The sequence below is a fragment of the Triturus cristatus genome, chromosome 9, assembly GCF_964204655.1.
Source record: "Triturus cristatus chromosome 9, aTriCri1.1, whole genome shotgun sequence".
In the NCBI taxonomy this organism is placed as follows: domain Eukaryota; kingdom Metazoa; phylum Chordata; class Amphibia; order Caudata; family Salamandridae; genus Triturus; species Triturus cristatus.
The window spans coordinates 330197492-330225072 of NC_140592.1; the positions used below are offsets into that span (position 1 = coordinate 330197492).

General features: G+C 42.8%; 1 protein-coding gene across 5 annotated transcripts in view; it reads right to left on the minus strand.

Moving 5' to 3' along the window:
- The window catches only part of LOC146797866 (RNA-binding protein 6-like), a 1129330-nt gene that overhangs the window by 991436 nt on the left and 110313 nt on the right, over positions 1-27581 (minus strand). For 4 of the 5 annotated variants that reach the window (XM_085625070.1, XM_085625069.1, XM_085625067.1 and 1 more), the window contains exon 3: positions 7212-8580. In XM_085625070.1, the coding sequence (XP_085481196.1) occupies positions 7212-8580 (1369 nt within the window). The remainder of the gene's footprint in view (positions 1-7211; positions 8581-27581) is intronic. The other variant, XM_085625068.1, reaches the window with a different exon arrangement.

Here is a 27581-nt window from a genome sequence, read left to right on the forward strand (position 1 = left end):
TGAGCTACCACAGCCAGTTGCTGCTTCCCGCAACTAGCCCCTACCGGTGCGGATCCCCACTTTGGGAGGGAGAATCAACAGGGAAACCAAGCGAGGAAGGGAGGTGTGCCCACCTTTGCCAAACCCACCCCTCAGGTGGGGGAAGCGAGGTGAAACAACTCTCAGTCCCTGCCATCTTGAAGATGGGGAGACCCAGCCAACAAGAGTGAGGCTTATGCCCCCCTCCCACTGTAGGGTGGCATCATAGGGGGCATATGTAGAAAGTTGGCTCTGTATATCCTTACTAACAGATACAGACATCTCCTACCCAGTAATATGCACAATCCACACAATACTTTGCACAATACACAGTGGACCCCAGGCAGGGGGGACCAAACCATATACTAAGAAAGTGGTATAAAAAGCGCGACTCGTGTCAAGACAATGCAGAGAGGACGTAGAAGTGCTGGGGACCCAAGAAACCACCCAAGTTAAGTAGATAGGGACCCCATGGAGAGCTTATGCAGTGTGAGAACCCGACCGCGATCACCGTACAAATTAACGTCTAAGTCGCGATTGCAATTTTAAAGATTAAGGGCCCTTCCCAGGAGAACCTGAAGAAACCCTGTGGAAGACAGAAGGTTGGTGAGCCACCCCACCCGTGGATACCCTAGTACCCACGTTACATACACCAGGGAAGCCGGGTGTAAAGTAGTGTCGGAAATCGCAGTCGAACCCAATGGAGGACTTCAGGAAAGTGCCGCTGCTGAAGAAGGAGAAAGTGTCCGGTGGAATCTGAAGGTCGATTCTAGTTGAGAAGTACTTGCAAGCAGAGGAGACAGTTTATGTCATTCAGGAGTGACCCGGAGACCTGGAAGACGAACGGCCACCGATGTCTGGAGTTGCAGGAGAGTGGACGGTGACCTTGACTATGCAGCTGTGAGGACCAGGTAATGCTGTGGAAGACCAGAAGCCGTTCACGGTCGATGTCGAGAGTTTAGGGGTGGTGTACGTTGAGAGCACCACCAAGCCTTGGCAACTACAAACAACGTAGAAGTCGAAGAAGGTGCAATGTCGGGACCAGCAAGGTCCAGAGGACTCACCACAAGAAGGGGAGTCAGGGCAGGCCCCGCGCAATCAGGTGAGCCCAAAAGACAAAAAGGTGACCATCAACAGGACCCACAAGCTGGAGGCACTGGAGTCGCAAGAGGACCTCGAGCAGCACACCAAAAGATGCAGGCCACGGTGCAAACAATGCGATGTGGCTGAAGACTTTGGTCACTGGAGATGCTTGAAGGTTGGAGCTACTTGGAGCCTGAAGATCTTGGGGGAAGGAAGCCAACAAGCCTTTGCAACGCAAAGTCGATGTGGTACACAGGGGTTCGGTTCCTGCGGATCCAACGAGGGATACTGGCCTCAAACTTGGTGAGAGGGAAGGCCTCCAGAGCTGTGGAGTACCACCACCTATGTTGTTGAACCTTTCGGAGTCCGTAGGAGCTCAGGATTAGCAGACAAGTCAGCTTAGTTGTGGTGCCTGCAGATGCAGGGAAGGGACTCCTTCACTTCAAGGGGGAATACTTCAGGTGTCTTGGATGCCCTCAGGCCTTGGAAGGTTCCTGTTTGGAGCACAGACCCTAGTCATAGGAAACCTTTATCTTTAGTAGTGTTGCTAGAACCAGCTTACACAGGCTGCAATGGCCGGCCCGTAGTTACAGTCTGAATGGTCACCCATGGGTGGCATAATGCATGCTTTAGCCTGTGAGGGACCTCTAGGGTACCTGTGCCCTAGGTACCTTAGTACTATATACTAGGGACTGATAAGGGTACCCCAGTATCCAATCTGGGATGTACCGAAGTGCTGACCACAACAATTTAAGGGAGAAAGCAGAGAGACTGGGTTCCTGATAAGCAGGATACCAGTCAGACTATTCAAAAACAGCTTAGCACCAGGCAAAATGTGGGGTTAACCATAAACACAGATTCTAATTTCCTACCCAATTCAATATCTGTAAGAAGTAAAATACATGGATTCAAGTCAGGGTGTAAAGGTCGGGAAAGATTGGTACATCATACATACAAAGCTACGACAAGTCAAGAGATTATAGACAGTACACAGTGCAGGGCCATGAAATGATCATTGGGGCACGTACATCAGTAGCCGCATCACAAAATAGAATGAAATACCAGCAAACAGGCTCAGCAGTTCAAAAGGCAAACCCTTTCTGAGAGATTATCAGAGAATCAAGTTACGGTCAAGAACCTAGTACAGTGTTCAACTGCTCGAGACAGATCAAGGTGAATAAGGGGAGAGATGGTCCTTCACAAATCGCCGCAGCTCTGCAACAATCATAATAGGTTACAGTATGGAAAGGCTAAAAGAGTTAGGCAAGTCCAGGAAGAATACTGGAAATTGATAAATGATTTAACTATGTTGGAAGGGGCTGCATAAGGGATGGGAGGGAGCACATTATTGGCAGAAAGGGCAACAAGGATGAGTTTTGATGGGTAGGCTTAGGAAAGGAGCAGTGCTGAGATGTGAGTACTGGAAGAAAGACAATGGTCAGAACGGTGCCCAGTATACTCTGAATTTCCGAATGGGTTTTCAGCTTTAGATTGGAATCGAGGCTGTATCCAAACCCTGTGCGATTACTAGAAAAAGCTTTGTGATGCACCACAGGGACAAGGATTTGGCTCCTCACATGTTCATCTCTCTCTTGTGGCAGCATTTGATTGGGTAGAAGGGCGTGTTTCTGCTGAAAAGGGGTGCTTGTTTTGTGTTGTGGTTAAGCTTATGTTCAGTACAGTAGCCCACATTTGTTATGGTCCAATCTAATTGTTATGAAAAGTTATGAAAAAGGCAGTAGGCCTCATGTTTACAGTGTTAAAGCCACTAGGCATTTAATTGTGAATTATTACAGTGTTTTAAGTTTGTACCTGGGATTTTGTTAAATGCAATCTCAAAGACTGATGTTGTAGGCAAGAGTTTTGACTGGCCTCAGGATGAGACATATTGGCTGTGCCAATGATTGTTCTGGAAGACCCTTTGGTTTCGGTCCTTCCCCGGCCTCAGCCCTTCCAGGTGAGCAATCTTATTTGATCAAGCTTCTTGCGCTACTGAGGCAGAACTTCAGCCCATAGTAGCTATTTACAAGCACCCAAACTACAAGCTAAACTTGGTGCCATCTGCCTGAGTTCTCACCTTGAAGTCGCTATTGTCATTACTGACTATCAGCAACAGCCCTTTGACTCGTGAGTGTGGAGGCAGCAGCTACAGTAAGACCAGGGGGGGGAGAAGGCAAGTGGTCAAATGTGGTCGCTGTTGCTACTGTTTGCACTGCTACTATTGCTGCTATTGTCACTGTGCTGTGGACTCCCTTTCCCGATTCAGATGAGGTCTATCGACAGATTTCCTGATTGACCAGGCATTGAGGAGTACACCTATACAAAATGGCCAAGAGAAGGAGAAAGGCTGCGATCAACCCCCTCCATTACCACACACCTAATGTTGGCTATGGGGGTCTTGTCTCATTAAATCAATCTGGGTGAGAATCATATTGGAGCTGTCCAAAGGAAAATCGTCGATCCACTACCTTCAACCTCTCCTCCAGCAGATATTCCCTCCGTTCCCTCAAAAATGCAAAAGGATACCACTACTGCTGAGTCCACAGACCAACTGTGCATATCCACCAGCAAGTCTTCAAAAAAGAAAACTAAGCAGAAATCAAATAACCCCTGCGTTTCTCATACCGATGTGAAGGAGATCATACAGATTCATCAAATTCTTCCCCCTGAAGAAAACTGTCTCCTTTGAAAAGGAACAGAGGAGGATATCCGGCTAGCCTTTGGACCATTCCTCAATTAGCAATCAGCCATTTGTTTGTGAAAGTAATACAAATAATTCTTCTAAAAAATGTGCCAGCCGGCTGTCGCAGCAGTGGAAAAGATGTTATTAACCATCCGGAGGAAATAATGGGTCAGGTGAAGTGGCTAGCAGATAAAATTCAGGCCCTAGTGACCGCACTAAAAGGGGCCATGGTCCTGTCTGGAGAAGACCAAGCATTGGCCTGTTCTAGATCCCAAGCAATTACCAAGAATGCCAGAGACCGAAACACACCCCAGAATAATACCCTGCGCACCCAGGATGCCGGCCCCAGAGCTCAAGAGTTACCTACATACGTCAACGCGGTAGGGGGTACCCATTGATCTATGCCTGCGCGCAAATCCTCCCTGAAGGCAGTAAAGACAGCCCCCGATAGCCGTTTATTGAACCTACATCTCCCACCAGAAAGTACTCCATACACTTATTTTTTAAGGGGTAACATCCCTAGCTGAGGGGTCTTTTGAGGACTGTCAAAGCCTTACAAAGCTTCACATTGCAGTAGGATCAATGTTACAAGCCGTTTTGATTTGGTGAACAAAATGATTATGACCGGTAGAGTGAACTGGGTTAGCCCCCCAAGGATAGACCACACGAAGGGACTGTGTGGCCCTGAATTTTAGAGACCCGGGTTAGGTGCATCATCTGTTGGCCCACCAGAATTGTTTTACACCTCTAACCCAACATGGGTACTTTTATTGCCCCTAGGATCAATATGTGATAATAGGGTCCCCAATCCAAATTTAATGACAGATTTACGTTGACCTTGGTCCATCTATAGCTCTGTCTACCTGCTTTGACGCACTCACCAGACTCACGGAAAACGATTGACTGCCTGATACAGCTGCAATAGAAGGAGAGCATAATCGCCAAACCGAAGATATGACTTGTGAGCGCTTCCCACAGCAAATGCTAAACCAAACTATTATCATAGCTCAAAGATGACAGGGACAGAGGTTGCAAGTTATGTCATGGAATATCGCTGGGATTCGACAGAATTTAAGCAACACGGATTGGGTATCCCATATACGTACATTTGATATAGTATGTTGTCAGAAGACTTGGACTACCGAATCTGTGCACATGGATGGTTTTAAATCTAACTGTTCAGCGGCAGTTCCGACACCAGCAGGGAGGGGAATGGGGGTGTGGTTGTTTTCATACAAGTATAATTTGAGAATCTTGCATTCAAAGTACTCCATGGTATACGATTTTACATATCTTTCGTCTGATTTAGTTAATGTTATTTTGGTAAACTTACTTTAATTTTTTCTCAAAGCAACCTTTGGCATTACAGAGGAACTGGGGGAAATATTGGAAAACCATTCAAGGCGAAAGGGACGCTATATAACAATCATGTGGGTTGGAGATTTTTAATATCGAACAATGTATTTTCAGTAGTAATTGTATATGTGGATTCGTCGATGGTAAAAGGGAAGATGTAAGTCACTTTACACACACGGCATAAGGGGATGCACTAAACAAAATTATTCTTATAACTGTCTTTTTCATCTTATTTTAATAGTCAAAACATCACCCATGTGGCCACATTTGTAGGCAGAGGTAAGAGCAGCACGATTGATTTTCAGCTAATTTCTAGAGATCTTACCCAGAAACTATTAAACTAGAATGTCTCACTTATTGTTTATTACAAGCACATGCCATCCACAAACAGGTGGTGCCATTTTTCCCGGTCTGCTTTTATCCTTTTAATTAAATGGCAGACGTTTTTTTCTCCAGTTTGTGTGTGTTTTATTGTGAATGGATGAATTCAAGAATGAGTCAGTGGGTGGTTGAATGGATGTATGAATGAATGAAAGAACGAGTGAGTGCCTATGTATGATGAAGAGTGACTTACCTCACTCAATAATGACTGACAAGCACTTTCAGTTATATGGCAGGTGCTATGGCAATTGCCAATAATTAATGATTATCGATATTATATATGTTATCACAAAACAGAAAAAAAACAAAGAAACTCATCTCTGTATATAGGATAGAAAGTGTTCAGAGATTTTGCACATGGGTTAATGCGTATTTTTGAAGATCTACAAACTGGCATTTTTGATCAAGTTAAAGGAAAGGATTAAACCTCAGTGGAGGAACAATCATGACTTTCTATCTAAGGGATGGGCTACGAACAGCAGACTCAGGATCCCATTCTCAAATTAGGAAGACTGTAGGAGAGTCCACTTTAGAGTTAATATTTTAGGATTTTCTGAACCTATAGTTGTTAAGAGTAAAGATCTCATAGCAGTCACAATACTTTATCAAGTTGACAGACTGTGAACCAAGAGACAACCCTAAGCGTCCTATACTCTGCTCTCTAATTTGAGTAAATGCTCCACAGTTGAAAGGACTGTTCATTATTACGAAAGTTACTTTTCAGCCAGGGACGTATGCAGATAAAATGGTTTTAAATGTCAATTTGCATGGTTTTAAAAGCAACGAGCAGGCAGTATATCTGCCTGGGGAAACCTTCATATTTTAAGTTTTTACATTATGCCTCTGAACCCTTGAGGTGACAAGTGCAAAAACAGTTTATGGACATAATGCAGAACATGTCATACATTCACCTCAGTACAGATATCTGAGCCTAAATCCATCAATCAAACTATCCTGGCTGAAGAGGGGTGAAACCCCGAAACCGGTCCTAGGATGCTTGTTTCCGGTCCAGGGAGGACCTGGCTTTGCAGTTCGGGTTGGACTGTTCCCATGAGGCACATGGTCAAGACTGATTTGCATATGGCCAGGTCTAAACTGGGGTGGCATGGTGAGCAAAAGAATGATGGATTTAACCCAGATCTCTTGACTGGGGGTGAATGGTTTGATTTGTTCTGCATTCCGTCCATCAATTGTGTGTATTGCTTTCTGAACCCTTGAGCCATCTCTGTTGAATGCACTGCTAACAAGGCACATTCAATCTTTTACTACTCTGGTATACTGGTTTATCTGTAAATGAACAATCAAATTCCTATAACACAGACAAGCAAGACATGATTCAAATGAGAATTTACAATGGATCGGGTTTGTTATTTACCTAGAGCATTACATTTTTCAGATACTTACGGTACAGAAAATATGCAGGTCACAGAATATGCTAAATTATGTCATGAAAGCAAATAAATCATTTCACTGTCAACAAAATCAGATCTATTTTTAAACCACATTACTGAATAAATTATAAGGCCATAAATAGTCTTTAACAGCTGAAAACCTCTTCTTCCCACTCCACGTACACTTATCTATAGTTTTATGTGACCAAGTGTACATCACTACATGTTCCACTGTATGCCCAAAGAACACAAGTTTGGTCGTTGAATATTTAACTTATGACTGGTTGATGCACACATACCTGGAGATCGTGACGGGGATCTTTTGCAGCATGCTCATCAGCAAGTGGCTTGCCATGGTTGTAATCAAAACGTAGATCAACATCCTGGTAGTCTATATTTCTATAGTCAGTGTCCTGCCTTCCGAGAAAGTCCAAATCCACACCTCTCTTAACACCACGCCCAGGTTGAGCTCTCTGATCTCCAGTGGAAGCTGGTTGCTTCACAGATTCAGAGGTTTCCTCTTGAGCTGGAACGGTAGCAGTCTGCCCATCGCTGCTCTTAATGGCAGACTGGGATGGCCCATGGGACTGGCCATCTCCATCTTGGTCATCAGTCTGTTTCTCCTGGTTATACTGGAGCCTCACAACAGCAGGGTCTTCTGTTTTGTTAACACTGCCTTCATGAACCTCTTGGTCTCGCACACTAGTTTGGCCATGCATGTAATTTATAACAGTTGGATTCGAGGGGGGTCTGCCCCTTTCTGCAAAATCTACAGGGGCCCCTGCTGAATCCCGGTCTCGAAAATCCTGGTCTGTTCTAGGCCTTTCACTACCCTGAAAATTAAACATTGGTGCATCCCGGCCCCTGAAATCAAGATCAAAGGTTCCAGAGTCCCTTAAGTCAGAACGTAATACATCTCTGGACCGAATATCCATTTGGGACACATCTTTGCCTCGAAACTCCAACTCCGAGGAATTGTTTCCTAAAAACTCAATAGAGGATCCATCCTTTGCCCTAAAGTCTGGAAACGGGTGATTTCGGTTTCTGAAGTCATTGTCAGAAGGATTTATTCCCCTCATGTCTGGATGAGGCAGTTCCTTACTTCTAAAGTCCATGTCGAGCATGCTCCGGCCTCTAAATTCAGAGGCAGCCTCTCTGATTCGGAAGTCAGCAAGAGGCTCCCTTTCTCTGTAGTCTACACGTGGAACATCTCGATCCTTGAACTCCAAGGGTGGTAACTCTCTGCTCCTTAAATCACCGGCTGTTCCATCTCTCTCTCTATAGTCCATCATCAGCCCCTCTCTGCTGCGGAAGTCCAGAAGATGAGCTTCTCTGCCCCTGTAGCCTGCAGCCAGTGCCTCCCTGGCTCTAAAATCTAGCAGAGATAGCTCTCTAGACTGCAGACTTCTAGCTTGAAATTCCAGTGCCATCCTATCCCCTGATCGGAAGTCAGTAAGGGGGCCACCTCGAGGAGCAAAGTTGGAAGGGACTTCATCGCGACCAGCAAACTGGCGTCCTGTGGATCCCAACATTCCGGAAAATTCAAATGGAGCGGCGAGATCTCTTCCGCTGTGGAAGATGCCCGCATTCCTTTCTAAGGCAAGGCCATCAGAGTGAGCAAGAAAGTCTCTGTTCCACCCAGGGTTAAAGCGCTCTTCCTGGTTTCTGCTGCAAAAACAAAAATGCACCCTTTAGAAAAATATAAACTGAAATATTTAGTGTGATTTCAAGTTCAACATTTCAAACTTACATTTTGAGAACAAAAATTTGATTAGCACAGCAAAAATGTGTGTTCCATTTTTAGAAACCGCCTAAGACTCAATAGAAAAAAAGGTGTGGAGAGTTTACATTTTTCAAAGCAGCAGGTGGGTAAATGCATTTTTTTTTTTTAATATAAAATGTTATTATGTCAATTGTTACATATCGGTCGAAGCTCCCCATCCCAGGAAGCTGTCAACAGTCAGCAAACAACAATATAATATTAAAATTATCTAGTATAAAATTGTCATATTTTAGAAACGAAGATATCAATAAACCTTTACCATTAAGAATCCTCCCCCTGCCCTCCAACGTGCTGCCATCAACCCTCATCCCATAACTTTGAAGCTGCCCCACCACCCAGTTTGAACCACAAAATGCCTCTTCACAAATCTCACTGTCCTGCCTCCCCTATTATCCATATCAAAGCCTCAATCTCCTCTGGGCCCGTAAGTTCCAACCATAGGCCCTGGTACTAAGCCCAGTTTTTCCACATTTTCAAATGCGTCTGCAGACACTCCCTAGCCTTAAAGACCCGTTGCTCCATACCCAGACCCCTTTTCCAGGCAGATATCGTAGGGGACGCTGTCACCTTCCACATTCTTGCAATGTCCTTCTTAGCCAGAGTGGTAAATGCAAATTTCAACCCAACCACGAGGATGGTGTTCACATATTTTTATTTCCTTTAATAAAAAAAATGCACTCTGTTATCAGTAACTTTAAACATCAGGTAAAAAAAAAATCTCACAAAATGTCTGCAGGTAACACTATTAGTTTTTGTCATTTTGTTTTTTGGTACTGAAAATTGTGTGAAGCTCCCATAACACCCAACAATCTTTGCTTTAAAAAAAATTCCTTTAGGAAGCAAAATCAAACATATGTGCCAAAAGGAGTATGTTGCTTACCCTGTAAGCATCTATTCGTAGCATGTAGTTCTGCAGATTCACATGCCATGCCTACTCCTGACATCTTGTTTTGGCCTCGGACTTTGCAAGTTGCTTTCCCTGAGTAAGTTTTATGGTCTGCGTTGTGTCGCATCTCATCATCAAGGTATTGCGACATTTACTCCGCTTTGGAGAAGTCAAACTCTGTGGGATCCAAAACTAACCCCCCTGTTGTTCACTGGGTAGGCCCACCTAAGGAATATGGTCTGCGCTCTTTCCCTGAAAGACTGAGCGGTTGTTAAGTGGGATTAGATCTGGCTCCCCCCTTGAATCATGTCCTCTCACGATTCTAAAATTAGGGAGGGAGGCCATTGTACCTCCTCTGACTACCATCATCAATACTGTTATTTCCTCTGGCCAGGTTCCCGCCACATGGAAATTAGCGGTGGTAAAACCCTTGCTTAAAAAGGCCTCGCTGGACCCTACAGAATTAAAAAACTTTCGGCCCATTTCTCTACTGCCTGTTCCAGCCAAGATCCTGGAAAAACATCTGAACGGCCATCTCAGCTCCTACCTGGAGAAACATCAATTACTTGATGAGTCACAGCATGGGTTCAGGAGTGAACACAGTACGGAGACGGCCTTAACCGTTGTCTTCAATAACATCCGCCAACAGGTTGATGCTGGTCTTTCTACCCTACTGATCCTCCTGGATCTGACGGCAGCTTTTGATACCATCTCTCCTGGTAGATTGCTGGGAAGGCTTCAGGAAATCGGGCTAGAGGATGTTGCATTTAATTTACTCTCCTCGTTCCTTTTAAACGAATCGCAAATTGTCAAGATGGGCCAATATCTCTCTGCCCCGATACAACTTTCCTGTGGGGTTCCTCAGGGATCCTCGTTGAGTCCCACTCTTTTTAATATCTACGTAGCACCGCTCGCTGCTGTGGTAAGGTCTTTCGGCCTGGAAGTGCTTTCCTATGCCGATGACACTCAGGTTTTGATCTCCATCACCGAGAGTGTCTCTGCCTCAGCACTTAACTTTAAAAACTGCATGCGAGCGGTGGCTGCATGGATGGTGGAGAACTACTTGAGACTCAACGAGGATATAACAGAGGTCCTTATCTTCGGGGGCAAGACTGACATTTGGTCAGCAGCCTGGTGGCCGGATTCGCTTGGTTCTTGCCCTAGCCCCTGTCCCACTGCCAGGAATTTAGGCATTATTAAGGACCTCACGCTTTCTCTGGGCTCCCAAATAAATAGGACAGCTGCCACCTGTTTTGGGATGATACAGACCCTTAGGAACATTTTCAGTTTTCTGCCCCTTTCTGCCCGTAAAGAGGTAGTGTTGGCCCTTGTGGTGTCCAGGTTGGACTACTGCAATGCTCTTTATTTGGGGATCAATAAAGGACCCCTGCACCGTCTCCAGCTGGTGCAGAATGCTGCCGCCAGACAGGCGATGAACCTCCCTAAATTCCATTCAGTATCTGACACTATTAGGAGCCTGCATTGGCTCCCGTTGGGGAGGAGAATTGTGTTTAAAGCCTTCTGTCTGGTCCACAAGGCTGTTCACAAAAAGGGGTCAGAAGGTTTCAATAAAATGTTTCAAAGATACTGTCCTGGGAGGGCCTTCAGATCTGGAAATAGGAACCAGGTCATTGTCCCTAGAGCCAGATGGGGGGAGGGAGGGGGGGGGGGGGGATTTCTCCCTGATAGGGGCCAACCTGTGGAATTCCCTCCCTTCCACTTTTTCTTCCCTGGAGTCCCATCTGGTCTTTCGGAAGTCCTTGAAAACCTGGCTTTTCACCTGTCCGATTGCTGTGCCCAATATCAATCTTTAGTGCCTCACCGTCTGATTTCTTTTATCAGGATCCTGCTCCGCAGCGCCTTGATGCCCCTGGGCTAAGTTCGCGCTTTAGAAAATTTATATTCATTCATTCATTCATTGCGCATTTTCAGCAGCTCCTTTGTTAGATGTTTTATCACTCTGCCATATAAGTGAGGGTATAGTCTTCCAAGTTAGCTTTGCTGTTGAACATGCTGAATTTGTGTCACCATCTAATATCTGCCGGGGAGGTGGGAGGGAGCATGTGAATCTGCACCACTAAACGTTACGAATAGATGCTGTTGGAATTGGCCTTTTTAGCAGGATTGTCCCCAAACTTTTTGCCTTTTCCCTCCTATTTTTCTGACCCTGTTTTTGTTGGCTAAAGGATTCTGAGCACTTTTACCACTGCTAATCAGTGCAAAAGTGCATATGCTCTTTGAATAAATTATGATGAATGTGATTGGTTATCCATGAATGCCATATTTGACTTACAGGCAAGCCCCCAGTAAGGTGCACGCTGTGTGCCGGGGCCTGTAAATCAAATGCTACTAGTGGGCTCCTAGTGGGCCTGCAGCACTGGTTGTGCCACCCACATGAGCAGTCCTGTAAATGTATCAGACCTGCCACCACAGTGTCTGCGGGTAATGTTGTAAACTGCTATGTTGCCCTGGCAAGTACACCCACTTGCCAGGCCCAAAGCCTTCCCTTTCCTTACATGTAAGCACCACTAAGGTAGGCCCAAGTTACCCAAAGGGCAGGGTGCAGTGCATGTGAAAGGTAGGACATGTGCTGGTGTGTGTGTGTGTGTGTGTGTGTGTGACATGTCTTGATAGTGAAATACTGTGTATTGTGTTTTTCACTATTGAAAGGCTGTCTGTCCTATAGGCTTATCATTGGGGCTGCACTGTAACCTTTTTATTGGTGTAACTTTCAATTGGGACAAGATGGAAAAATGGAGTTTAGATCTCTGAATTATCAACACACCTTTTAGGAAAGGTGTTTTTTAAATTGTGCATTTGAAAAAGCCCCTTTTAGAAAGTGGGCATTTTCTTGCTTTACCATTCTGCCTTGCCTGGGAGACTCATAGCTGGGCTGAACAGACCTGATCTGCATTTAGAGTGGTGGGAAGAGTTTTGCTTGCACCTGAATAGCGCGTGTCTCCTTTTCACAAAGCGGTCTCCGCCCCCTGTGGTCATGCTGCACCAGGGAGGGAGGGACTGGTTTGGACTGGGTTCAGAGACCCTTACAGCAAAGAGCAATAACAAAATGGGGTACAGCTATTAGACCTAAAACCCCAAAACTATAAATTACTTCAAGGAACAAGAGGACCCTGCCAAGAAAAGTGGAAGGACGTGAGGAGCACTGCCTTTTCTAAGCGAGGGGTGGGTTGGCCTGCGTTTGCTGCTTCTATCTATGGTGGAGGAAAAGGACGGACTCTTTTTGACGTGCTGTGGTATCATGCTTGTTAAGAATCTCCAAGGGCTTGTGTGTGCTGGCCTCCTGTTTCGGAAGACTCAGGGATATCAATGTCTTCCTACCTTATGCTATTAATTACTGGAAGTTCCTGGTGATTATTGGAACTTCTCTGGGCTTTTGCTTCACTGGAAGTTCCTTGTGCTTGTTGAAACTAGCTTATGCTTCACGTTCTCCCTGGGAACTTCCTAGTGCTGTTCCCGTGGGCTATGCTTTGCTTAGAGCACCATGTGCTTCTGGGAGCTCCGTGTGTATTTTGCCCCTAGTGAGACTCTACTGCGCCCCCGTGATTGTACCGCCAGGGCCAAGTTCTGGGCTGAGCCCGAGAGAGCTCCTACACGAAGTGAGGACCCCGGAATGCCAGGCGCTGCCTAGCCACCGGCTGAAGCAGAGTGCAGCCCCGCCAGATTAGCAGGAGAGAGAGGCAGCGCTGTCCAGGAAACAAGAAAAGTCACCGAGGTTGCCAAGCGATCAATGCCGCCCGAATTGCCTGATGTCACCGCCAGGAAGTAGACATGCCGCGCACTGCAGTGAGGAGCCGCTCCTCCCGCCCACGAGACAGCGCTGTCCAGGAAACTAGAAAAGTCACTGGGGCCAGGCGATCAATGCGGCCGCCCGGATTTCCTGAGGTCATCGCCAGGAAGTAGACTAGCCGCGCACCGCAGAGATGAGCAGTGCCTCCCGCCCACGAGACAGCGGGGATTGCTTTGCATGCAACCTGACCGGTAAGAGGCCAAGGCTGGACCAAGCAAGTACTTTCTGTACGTCGCAGCTGCCCCGCACTTGCAGGCAGCTGCAACTGGGGGCCTTTCTTCCTGCTGAAGGCCCAGCAAGAGACTGCGGCAGGGCGCGTCTGCCCCTCCACTCTTGACCCCAACCTTAAGAGGCCTTGTTGTTGGGTCGGCATTATTGACCCGAGCAGAGTTGCCAGGCCCCTACGCTCATTCCTCAGTGGCAGCACCACTTGTTGTGGGCAGCTGCGACTCACTTTTGGGGGCATTGTTTTGCAGGCATCACGGAAAGAGCTCTATACGGTTAGAGAATCCCTGAACTGGGCGAAGGCCATTTAAAACTGTGTCTTGCTACAAGAGCAGCCCAAAATGTACACTAATGAATTTTTATGATTTTTTTCCCTGATAGATGCAATCTGAAAGTATTGCCTTAATGCACTAACTGGGATGTTATGCCCAATGGTTCACTGTTTTTATGAAATGTGCAACTTGTAAGTAGTGCTTTAGTGCACTAAATGTAGTACGACGATTGCCTAGTTGGCAAAGTGATGTATGCATTATGACAATTGCCTAGTGGCAAAGTGATGTATGATCTATGTGATATGGCAAATGCCTACTGAAAGTGTTTTATGTGATTGTGGTCTGTGTTTTATATAGAATACAAAGGATATTTTTATATAACCTTGGGTAGAGTCTCTTTTGTGGTGTGCCTGGTGTGTGTGTGTGTTGCGCAAACACTTTACAAACTGCCTCTAGAATAAGCCTGACTGCTCTGCCAAGCTACCAAGGGGGTGAGCATGGGTTATCTTGGCTGTTTAACTCCCTTACCCGGACTAGCGTGGGGGGGTTCTGCCTGCCTTAAGTGCATACTCTAACCAAACAGAAACCCCATTTCTAACAGATGCTTCGATGGCAAGTAACCTACTCAATTCGTACCATGTTTTGGCTGCAGATACACATGCTATGCATAAACTGTAAAGCAGTACCCTTGTTGTGGTGGCCTTAGGCATGAGACGGTGGGTTTGCTTGAAATAATGTGCGTAGAACCGTTTGTCTCACTAGAGCTTGTTGTCTAGCTTGCACATCTACATAACAGTGTTTGGTAAAAGTGTGTGGGTTTATAATGTTACCACTTTGCAAATGTCAATTGGAGGAATATTGCCCCAAAAGGCCACTAATGATGATTCTCTTCTTGTTGATTGAGCTCTTGGCATAGTTGTTCGTGTTAGTTTTGCCTTGATGTAGCCAATATACATTTGGCTACCCATCTTCCTATTCCAGACTTTGAGACATCATTGCCTTTTCTGTGATTTTGAAAAAGCTACAAATAGTTGTGTTTTTATGAGGGACTTTTTCCTTTCCACATAGTACATAAGTGCACATTTGACATCAAGTGTATGATGCCCTTTCTGCCACGGTTTCTGGTTTTGTTAAGAAAACCGGCAAATCTAAAGTTTGATTCAAATGGAAAGGTGATATGACCTTTGATAGAAAGTTTAGATTTGTGCGTAAATGCACTTTGTCTTGAAATACCTGAAAGTAAAGTTCTTCAATAGTGAGTGCATGTATTAAATGACTCCTCGTAGGGAGGCAATTGCTACAAGGTAAGCAACCTTCCATGTTAGAAATTGTATTTGGCATTTGTGCATTGGCTCAAGTGGTGGACCCATGAGTCTTTTTAATATAATGTTTAGGTTCGACTTGGGTATAGGTGGTGTATGAAGTGGAATGATTCATTTCAAACCTTCCATAAAAGCTTTTATAACAGATATTCTGAAAAGGGATTGGTGTTTTCTGCTCTCTAGGTACATTGCAATTGCTGCCAAATGTAGCCATATAGATGTGTACGCTAAATGTGCTTTTTGAAGATGAAAAAAGTAACATTATCTGTTGTTCAGATTGGGAGGATGGATAAATGTTATTTGAAGCACAGTAGTGAAAAAAAGTTTCCATTTAGCGGCCGAGCATGCCCTTGTGGTTGATCTGGCCTCTTAAAATATTTATGCATTCAAGAGGTAGATGCAAGTAGCCAAACTCTATACCTTCAGGAGCCAGATTGCAAGATTGAGTTGTTGAGCACTGGGGTGCTGACTGCCCCAACAGTGAGAAGATTTGGATAGTTGGATAACTTTTTGTTATGTACTGGGGATAGCTCCAGTAGTGTTGTGTACCATGATTGTTGACATGCAGGAGCAATGAGTATCAAGGTTAATTAAATCTGAGTTCCCTGACCACATATGAAATGAATGGGAGAGATAGAAAAGCTTCTGCAAAGATTCCTGAACAAGTCACCCATAGTGCATTCCCAATGGATTGTGGGTGTGGGTTCCTGGATGAAAATTTTTGGCATTTTTTACCGTGGCAAAGGGATCTATTGTTGGAGTTAACCACCGGTGAAAGTATTGTTGTAGCAACTGAGTGTGGACTTCGCACTTGTGAACGTGTTGTTTCGTTCGGCTTAATAGATCTGCTATTGAGTTGTCCTGTCACGTTTTGTGCTAGGAGGTAGACTTTGTGACTGTTCGCCCATTTCCATATGTTTTGTGTTAGTTGATTGAAATGTGTCCCTCCTTGTTTCTGAATGTAGTACATTGCAGTCATATGGTCTGTTCGTATAAGGACATTTTTACCGTTATGTTGGGTAGGAACGCTTTGAAGATGCATTTGGATGGCTACAAGTTCTAACATATTGATGTGTAATTTCTGTTGTTGTGTGGATTAATGTCCCTGAACTACTATCTCATCCATATGCGTACCCCAACCCATGAGTGGTATATCAGTTACGATTGTCGCATGCAGTATTGAGTCCTTGAAGGCTCTTCCCTTTTGTTTGTTTTAGGTGTTCCACCATTGTAGTGCCTGATGGACTTTGGGTGAAACTAACACTAGACCCTCCACGTTGCCCACTCCTGTAGAAGTCTGGCAAGAACTATAGCAATGCAAGAACACATCATACCCCGAAGGTGGATCACTGTTTTGACTGGTAGGCGACGACGTGGCTGAAAAAGAGCCAGTTGGTTCTGAAGATTGAGAACTTTCCGTGGGTTGGAGTGTGCTGTCCCCGAGATCAAACTGAGTACTGTTACGATATATGGTTGTATTTAAAGCGACTGTAGATGGGATTTGGGGCATTGATTGTAAATCCCAACTTGTATAATAGGTCAACAGTGTTTTGAGTGTCATTTAGGCATCTGGATTTGGTGGGCAGTGGTGGCTCCTCGGCTAAGGAGTATCGCCCCACTGATTTCAACAGTGGAAAATAAAGGAAAAATAAAATAACTTGTTATTTTATTTGCTCCTGCTGTGGTCTTTACGGGCGGGCTGCTCTGCTCTCAGAGCACGGGGGAGGAGTGGTGGGCACTCTGAGTGTGCAATGACAGATTGGCAGGCCATCTCTGGCCGGCCAACAGTCATGCGTACTTTGGATGTTCTCCACCCGGGCTGCATTACAGCCTGAGTGGAGAATATGCTAAGGCTCCCATTCCCTGGCTGAGTGCCGAACCACGGCGCTCAGACCAATCACAACCCTGAATTGCAGCACTGTGATTGATCAGGGGTGCCTGTGTGCTTCCTGTTCCAGGCTGGAAGAGACGCTGCAAGAAGCCGGAAGAGCGACGCGGTGAGGCGTAAGGGAGACACAGCATGTTTTCATCTAATGATTTCTCGTACCCATTGGTCTGATGTTCTGTCTGACCCAAAATGATAAACTGCTGTAGCCTTCCAACAGGTGTTTTTTGATCGAGGGACATTTTGGTAAGTCAATGTGTGGATGCAGAGGCTCCCTTTGTGGGTGTGCCTCTAACCCCTTCCTTCATTTTTGTAACCATCACTGTAGGACCCTCAACCTGTTTGTTGGTGGTAATGTTGTTGTTGCTAAGTTGGGGTTCTGTGTGGTATTACTTTTGGAGGCCACTCTCCCTTGGTAGCTCCGAAGGGACTGCTGCTCTTGTGGTGTTGCTTGTAAAGCACCCATTGATTTGTCAGTGCCTGCATCTTGCTTGATTTTTTCCAGCTATGCATCTACTTCTGGCCCAGAGAGATGTTGCCAATCAAAAGGAATGTTTAGAATGTGCTGCTGTACCTCTGGCTTAAAACCAGAAATGCAAAGCCACCCAGGTCTACGTAGTATTACTGAGCTGTTTAAGCCCCTTGCAGCAGTGTCAGCACTATCCAGTGCACATCTGATGGTTGCACTGGAGATTAGCTTGCCCTCAGCTACTAACTTCTCATTTTTTTGTATTCCTGAGTGATGCTGCATTAGGTCCTGCATCTCATCCCAAGTAGCCCTATTGTAACAAGATAGTAATCCCACTGATTTAGCAATTTTCCAGTGGTGCGCATGCCCTGAAGTCACCCTTTTGCCTGAGGCATCATTCAATTTACTCTCATTCTCAGGAGGTGACGCCTTTCCAGTGTCCTGTGATGACACTCTTTTCCTAGAAGTTGTGACCGCTAGGGAGGCTGCTCATGGGTAACCTCTGATATATATTGGGTCTGTAGGTGAAATCCTGTATTTCCTTTAAATGCGTGGTGTGAGTCTTTTGAGACATGTAAAATAGATCCAATCATTGGATGGTATTGCACTGTGCATTTGGTGCGCGATGGTCTTTCTCCTAAAAAGTCAGTTTCTTCATGTGTTGCGTGCATAGGATGTTTGTGGTACTCTACAACCTTTTGGATGATACTATGATAGGATGAAGTGTTATCTGCTGGTGATGCTTTTATTGGGATTGGTTCAATATAATTTTCAGACAGAACCATGGCAATCACCCCATGGGTCTGGGCTGTGGTGGGTATCCCGATGTGAATCATCTGTATCACAATCCTGTTGAGCTTGATCCCTCCCTTCCTCTTGTGTTGGGGAGGTTGATCTTGTTTCTGGGGATTCTGGTTGACTAAATATCATGGGGTTTGTGACCCTATGTACAGTTGCCACTTTTCTTGGTGGAGGCTGTGGCATTTCCATGTCTTGTGCCTGTCATTTTGAAGAGTTTTTTTGCTTGTTTTGCATATATTTATGCAATCCTTCAAACGCATTACCCTCTTCTTAAATTGGTACTTGTGTTTTTGTTCTGTGCTTCCCTAGCACCCGCAGTATGGCTGTGGAAGGTGTCTTTGTATCGAGTGTTACTGAAACATGTCTTTTTTTGGGTCTGGAAGTTTGACCATGTTCCTTATCTTTTCTTGATGCCGGTGCTTTTTTGGAGTCAGAGTGGCTCACGCCCGAGCGCTTTTTTGGAGTCGATGGCTTGTATGGTGTCAAAACCATACATGCTTGGATTTCTTCAGTCGATGACTATTTGTGCATCGGTCCCAGTGTTTCAGCCTGGTCGCCCGGTCAGGACAGAGAACGTTCTGATCCTTTCTCAGTTCCAAGGCATGCTTGCGCTGCGACTCGATTCCGAGGGCTATGGCACACCGTAGGGTGGAGGGGGAGGTGTGTGCAAGATTTTCTTAACACATGGTGGGTCAATGGTAATCACAGCCCTTGGAGTCGTCTTGGTTTTCAGTCCTGATCCAGGAACGGAGTCTTCTGCGTTGGGTCCTCGACCTGCACCAGTGCATCATCATCATCTTTACTTGACTCATCAAGAGTCCGCATAGTGGGGGCTTGCAATGACTACCTCACCTTGCGCAGTTGTACTGGTGTCGATCTCCTCTTTGCTGTGTGAATCGTCCTGCAAGAACTCTGCTTAGGCTGCCATACTATGTGCTAGGCACCGATCCCTTCCGCCCCGCAGCGCCATTTTGATTTTGAAGAGGTTGCAAGCTGCGCACTCCTGCTTCTTGTGCTCAGGTGATGAGAATAAGTTACTCACTTTATGACTGTCCGAGTATATATATATATATATATATATATATATATATATATATATATATATATATATATATATTTATTGCACAGTTACTTAAAACCATTTGCAATATAACAGAATAATTTAAAAATCATAACATTTAGAGAAATTCATTTACAATTATAACCAATTTCATTACATGCAAAGTACAAGTAAAATGTAATTAAAATATAAAAGTTAATAGGTTAATTGTGTGTGAAGCATTGTGTTTTCTCGCGATTGGCTTGATCATACTCTTTAACAAGTCTGGAATGCACTTCCTCCATACATCTCCCGATTCTAGCCAGGTCAGTCAGTAGAGTGCAAGAAAATAGAGCCACAACAGCTTATTTTACTGTCCGAACACCTTTGTGTAGCCATATTGGCTTTAGTAGCTTCAAACGAGATTGTAACAGACCCGGGCAGCAGCACGTCAGATGTAGTAATGATTCTGTTTTGAAATTACAGATTCTACAGCTGATTTTGTGTTCAAGGGCTTTCAACCCCGGATTTAGTTCTTTTCTTGCGAGAGGTACTAGCCTGGCCCACTGAATGTTTTATTCTTGACGGGTGTGGATTTTGATTGTGTGTGCATTCAAAACGAGGTTTATTCGTTGAAATATCCAAAGAGTTGAGGGGGCGACCTCCCCAAAGTGCTCCAGAACGTGTCCCACTCAAACTATATTTTCAAATAACCATTACATCAACTTTTGATCTAGTCTCAAGAATCCATATAGAGTCTCGAGTCCCTGCAGGACAGTCATGCAAATTACAAACTAGTTACTTACCTGCAAGAATAGTTTTGCAGCACAGACTCTTCTAGTTTCACATACTGTACATATTCCGCCATCTAGTGGCTGGAGTCGGAAAGTGCTTTGCTTTTTTTTTTGTCGTTGGGTGGTTGTGAAGCCTGATCCCCTTGGTGAGGCTACAACCCCCTTTGTGTGTGCAAGCTCTCAGATTATTGTTTCCCTTATTTTGCTTTGAGATTGACTTTGCTTGTTGATTTAGTATAATATTGTTTGTATTTGTTTATTGAGCTGAGAGTGCAGGGACACTAGTTAACCTTTAACCCCTTCCCCACTCATGACGGAACCACTCCGTCATGAGCCACGGTCGCCGTGTGCTCATGACGGAGTGGTTCCGTCATGCTGCGGCCGTTGGCGGCCGCGCCGCCCAAGCGGCGCTAATTTTCCGCCTGTGCGGGCGATTAGCGCAGTGGGCGGAGTCATGACGGAACCACTCCGTCATGAGCACAGCTCAACCGCGGCTCATGACGGAGTGGTTCCGTCATGAGCACCGCGCCACCGCGCTGCCCCCAAACCACCCCCCAGCGCTGCGACGGAATTCCCGCCACAGCGAAAGGGTTAAAAGGTGTGTATGTATATATATATATTATTTTATAGCATACCGTGACAAAATACATTATTATTATGAACATTGAAAAATTGCAAATCATAAAAACATCTAAACGCAAATTGTTATTGTTAAGAAATGTATTTGATTATATGACAAACGTGACAAAGCCACGTAGAATACCTCTACTATGTCCATTGATTTGTGTGAACCAATCACAGAGCACGATATTACTTTAAAAATGCTTCTGCCGCTAAGAAACGTTACCATGTGAACAAGACTCGAAGGAGTTGAAACGCGTTATGGCGGCATCTGAATAAAAACGAGAATTGGCACAAATCTGTGGTCCGTGTCCCTGTGTGGCTGTGAAAAGGCTGAGACGCTGTGGAATCGCAGATATATATATATATATATATATATATATATTACCTACTGGCGGTCGCCAGTAGGTAGTTATAGTTAGGACCCTGTTTCCACAGGAAAACCGCAACATTCTATTTGGAATAACTTTGGCGCCGGTCGACGAATCCTCGCGAAATTTTCAAAACTAATGAGGCGCTACGCTCCGCTCCTACCCTGAAAGTCTCGCGGGGATTCGTCAAGCGGGGGCTGAGAAAAAAGGGGGGTCCCAAAACGCGTTTTTCCCATGCATTTTTCCATAGGACCTTTAGACACAGCTACAGCCCGAACGGCTGAACAGAGTTACTTGAAATTTGGCAGAGAGGTAGTCTACAGGTCAAGGAAGTGCCTTTTGTAGGTCTGGTGTAAATCTGTTCAGTAGTTCCTGAGAAAATAGCATTTAAATCAATATATATATCTGTGGCAGCTTACGGTGCGCTTACCGTGCGCTTACGGTAAGCTTACCGTATGCGTACGGTGCCGTGCGCGAGCGCGATTCTGATTGGCTGTTAGATCTTAGTAAACATTCGAATCGGTCGAAACCAGGAAGCGGCGGCCGCCATTTTCTCTCTCGCACTCTGAGGGAGGGGAGGAAAAACAAAGGTTGAAAACATGTAAAGGGGCAGGTTAGACAGCTCCTAACCACCTATCCTTGATTAAGGTGTCCCAAAAGAACCCCCAAGGCAAAAAATTCAATTCTATATTTTTTCGAAAAAACGGCGATTACGCTTACCGTAAAAATTAATTATAATAAACAAATTATCCACAATTTCGCCACCCCCCCCCCTCCCCCCCCCCCGTGTGCAAAATGTGCCCGCAGGGCACCTTTTGTGCTTGGCATATCAATGAATGGAACATTTAATAGTTTACCTTTCACAACGAAGCGCATAATATGTCCTCCGTGTGCGGACGGTGCGCGAAGCGCATCGTGCGTTCATGGCCCATCTAGCGTAACGTGGGCATTGCGGTCGCGTGAGTTATAGTTGCCTGCACTAACTATAACGGGGGAATTTCATTGGTTTTTTATGAGTAAAATGTCCAGCTAACTAGAACATGTGTGAAACCTATGGTTTTTTCAGTGAATTTGCAAGGTTTTTTAAATGCTAATTCCTAACTATAACGTGTGTGAAACCTATGGTTTTTTCAGTGAATATATATATATATATATATATATATATATATATATATATATATATATATATATATATATATATATATATATATATATATATATCGCTCCAAAGTTCAAAAAGAACAAAGACCAGCACTCCGGTTAGATTTAACCTCAGTTCGGATTTATTCTTGCAACAAACGCGTTTCAGCCGTAGCTTTCATCAGTGTTGTCTCTTGACGGGAAACGGAAATTGATTTATACTTAAAATGCATAAACATAAATAAAGGACCACTTAAACATAATCTGGTCGCCATCTTAGAACATGCAAATAATATTACGATCAGATTTAACTTCTTAATTCATTTGACTATTTAGCTATCCTGGGACTTTTAATTTTCTAGTTCAATGATTCATTAATTATTTACAAGTAAATCTCGGTTTTTCTAGCTATAAGGCCCTGGATGCGCAACATAAATACCGAACCCATTTAGCAAGATTTCACCATCTTTTAAATGTGAAAGAAACATTACACTTGAATTATATACCTCATTGATTCATTCAACTCCCTCTCGTTATTTCAAAATGCATGTTCAACAATTCATTCTTTATATGTACCGAAATATATCGCCCTTAGATGGGCAAAGATTTGTGATTCATTTTAGTTTTCGTTCAGCTCAGACACAGGAACACAGTAACCAAATGATATCTCATAGATGAGTGATCAGCTCCTCCCCTGAATTCAATCCCTCGGGTGTTTTGGTCTGGAGTTCAATGATATACCTAGACTCTAGACGCCTCAAAGCCTTTTCTCTATCTCCACCTCTGATATCTTTTGGGATACAATCTAGATTAAAGAATCTAAGGAGAGTTCTATCGCTTTTATGGTGAGTGGAAAAATGGCGTGCAACTGGATAATTTACATCCCTGTTAACGATTGCTCTCTGATGTTCCAGGATGCGCATCTTAACCGCGTTTACTGTACTGCCAATGTAACGATAGTTACAAGGACATTCTAGGCAGTATACCACAAAAGATGTTGTACAAGTCATTAACTTTGTGATCTTTTTAGGATTTTTACATCCCGGAAAGGTGTATGCTAGAGTTTTTCTACTTGTGTGGCAAGCCTTACATTTCCCACATGGAAATGAACCTTGGAGGCCCTTAGTTCCTAAGTAAAAGGAAGATGGTTTTTTGAGGTGACTCTGTACCAATTGGTCTTTCAGGGATCTCGATTTCCTAAATGTAATCTGCGGATAATTCGCCAGAGAACTACCTATGGTATTGTCTGTTTTGAGAATCCTCCGATGCCTTCGTAAAATTGACCTTATCCTCATAGCTGATGATGAATAGCTGGTAATTAACCTAAGGCTACCTTCATCTTTCTTCTTAGGACAATCTTTTAATAGAGTTGATCTTGTGACTTCTTTCACTTTTGATTGTGCCACATTCAATACTTTATGTGAATATCCTCTAGCTTTGAACCGCCTGATACTGTCATTAGCTGCTTTATCAAAGTCCTCATTCATCGAGCAATTCCTTTTGATTCGTAGCAATTCACCATACGGAATGCTACTTATCAAACTTCTCGGATGGCTGCTACCGCCATGCAAAATAGAGTTGCCTGCTGTGGCCTTTCTATATAGGGATGTTTGAATCATACCTGATTTAACAAAAACTTTAATGTCAAGAAAATGTATTTCCTTATCACTTATTTCATAAGTAAATCTTAGATTGAAATTGTTGACATTAAGAACACTAATGTATTCTTCAGCTGTTTGTTTAGACCTCTTCCAAATGATGATATATATTTTTTATCTACTGGCGGTCGCCAGTAGATCGTTATAGTTACAACCTAGTTTCCATAGGAAATCTCAAAATTCTATTTTGAATAACTTTGGCGCCGGTTGACGAATCCTCACGAAATTTTCAAAACTAATGGGGCGCTCCGTTCAGCCCCTACTCTGAAAGTCTCGGGGTGATTCGTCAAGCGGGGGCCGAGAAAAAAGGGGGGTCCCAAAACGCGTTTTCCCCATGCATTTTTCCATAGGACCTTTAGACAAGGCTACAGCCCGAACGGCTGAACAGAATTACTTGAAATTTGGCAGAGAGGTACCATAAGGTCAAGGAAGTGCCTTTTGCAGGTCTGGTGTAAATCTGTTCAGTATTTCCTGAGAAAATAGCATTTAAAAGCATATTAATATCTATACGCGCGCACCCTGCCGTGCGCGAGTGCAATTCTGATTGGTTGTTAGATGTCGGTAAACATTCGAATCGGTCGAAACCAGGAAGTGTCGGCCGCCATTTTGTCTCTCGCAGTTTGAGGGGGTGAAAATCAAAGGTGGAGAACGTGAAAAGGGGGCAGAGTGGACAGTTCCTGACCCCCTAGCCTTGGTCAGGGGGTCACAGAAGGACCCCCAAGGGAAAAAAACACAATTTTTTTTTTTTTTAAATCACGAGGTGCGCGCACCCTGCGAAACGTGGGCGCTCGGTGCGCAAAGCGCACCGAGTGCCCACAGAGCGCGCACGGTGCGCGCACGGTGTAAAACCTGGGAAAAAAAAACAAAACAAAAAAAAACAACTTAGCATTTAAAAAACCGTACAAATTCACTGAAAAAAACATAGGTTTCACACGTTATAGCTAGCTGGACATTTCACTCGTCAAAAAACCAATGAAATTCCCCCGTTATAGTTACTGCAGGCAACTATAACTCACGCGACCGCAATCCTCTGCTGATGACGTCAGATATTACATCACTGATGACATATGTGTCTTTCTGAAAAATAAATATTTGTAATATATGTATAGCTAAAGATTAATAGAAGAAGACATGGGTAAATAAGTGTCTAAATACAGTGATGTAATATCGGACGTCATCAGCAGAGGATTGCGGTCTATATACACATACATACATATATATATATACATATATATACACATACATATATACACATACACATATATACATATACACATTCATATGCATATATATATACACATATATACACATATATATACACATATATACACATATATACACACATATATACACATATATACACACATATATACACACATATATATACATATATACACACATATATATACACATATATATACACATATATATACACATATATATACACATATATATACATATATACACATATATATACATATATACACATATATATACATATATACACATATATACACATATATACACATATATACACATATATATACACATATATACACATATATACACATATATACACATATATACACATATATACACATATATACACATATATACACATATATATACACATATATATACATATATACACATATATATACACATATATACGCATACATATACACATATATATGCATACATATACACATATATATACACATATATACACATATATATACACATATATACACATACATACACATACATATATATACACATACACATACACATATATACACATACATACACATATATACACATATATACACATACACATACATATATATACACATATATACACATACACATATATACACATACATATATATACACATATATACACATACATATATATACATATATATACACATACACATACATATATATACACATACACATACATATATATACATATATATACACATACATATATATACACATACATATATATACATATATATATACACATACATATATATACACATACATATATATACATATATATATACACATACATATATATACACATACATATATATACACATACATATATATACATATATATACATATACATACACATACATATACATATATATACATATATATACACATACATATACATATATATACATACATATACATATATATACATACATATACATACATATACATATATATACATATATATACACATACATATATATACACATACATATATATACACATATATACACATACATATATATACATATATATACACATACACATATATACACATACATATATATACACATATATACACATACATATATATACATATATATACACATACATATATATACATATATATATACACATACATATATATACACATACATATATATACACATACATATATATACATATATATACATATATATACACATACATATACATATATATACACATACATATATATACATACATATACATATATATACACATACATATACATATATATACACATACATATATATACATACATATACATATATATACATACATATACATACATATACATACACATACATATATATACACATACATATATATACACATACATATATATACACATATATATACACATACATATATATACACATACATATATATACATACATATACATACACATACATATATATACACATACATATATATACACATACATATATATACATACATATATATACATACATATACATATATATACACATACATATACATATATTCACTGAAAAAACCATAGGTTTCACACATGTTATAGTTAGCGGAAATTTTACTGATAAAAAACCAATGAAATTCCCCCGTTATAGTTAGTGCAGGCAACTATAACTCACGCGACCGCAATCCTCTGCTGATGCTAATACTGTATTTAGACACTTATTTGCCCATGTCTTCTTCCATACATTTTGAGCTATACATATATTACAAATATTTTTTTTTCATAAAGACACATATGTCATCAGCAGAAGATTGCGGTCGCGTGAGTTATAGTTGCCTGCACTAACTATAACGGGGGAATTTCATTGGTTTTTTATCAGTAAAATTTCCGCTAACTATAACATGTGTGAAACCTATGGTTTTTTCAGTGAATTTGCAAGGTTTTTTAAATGCTAATTCCTAACTATAACGTGTGTGAAACCTATGGTTTTTTCAGTGAATTTGTACGGTTTTTTAAAAGCCAAGTTACTTTACGCCATTCGTGGCGTGCGCGCCCACTTAACGCAGTTCGTTTCGTGCGCGCACGGTGCTCTTCGCGCACCGTGCGCGCACAGTGAGCACACGGTGCGCTTCGCGCACCGCGCGCCCACTTTACGCAGTTAGTGCCGTGCACGCACGGTGGGCACGCGGTGCGATGACAAAGCAAGAAAGCACGTCAACAAATCTGTTTCTGCTTTCCTCCGTGACTATGGTATGGGTGCCATTTACCACAACAACTTGCGTTATGACATGCAAGACATTTATAGAGGAGATGGTGTGCACTTCAATGATGA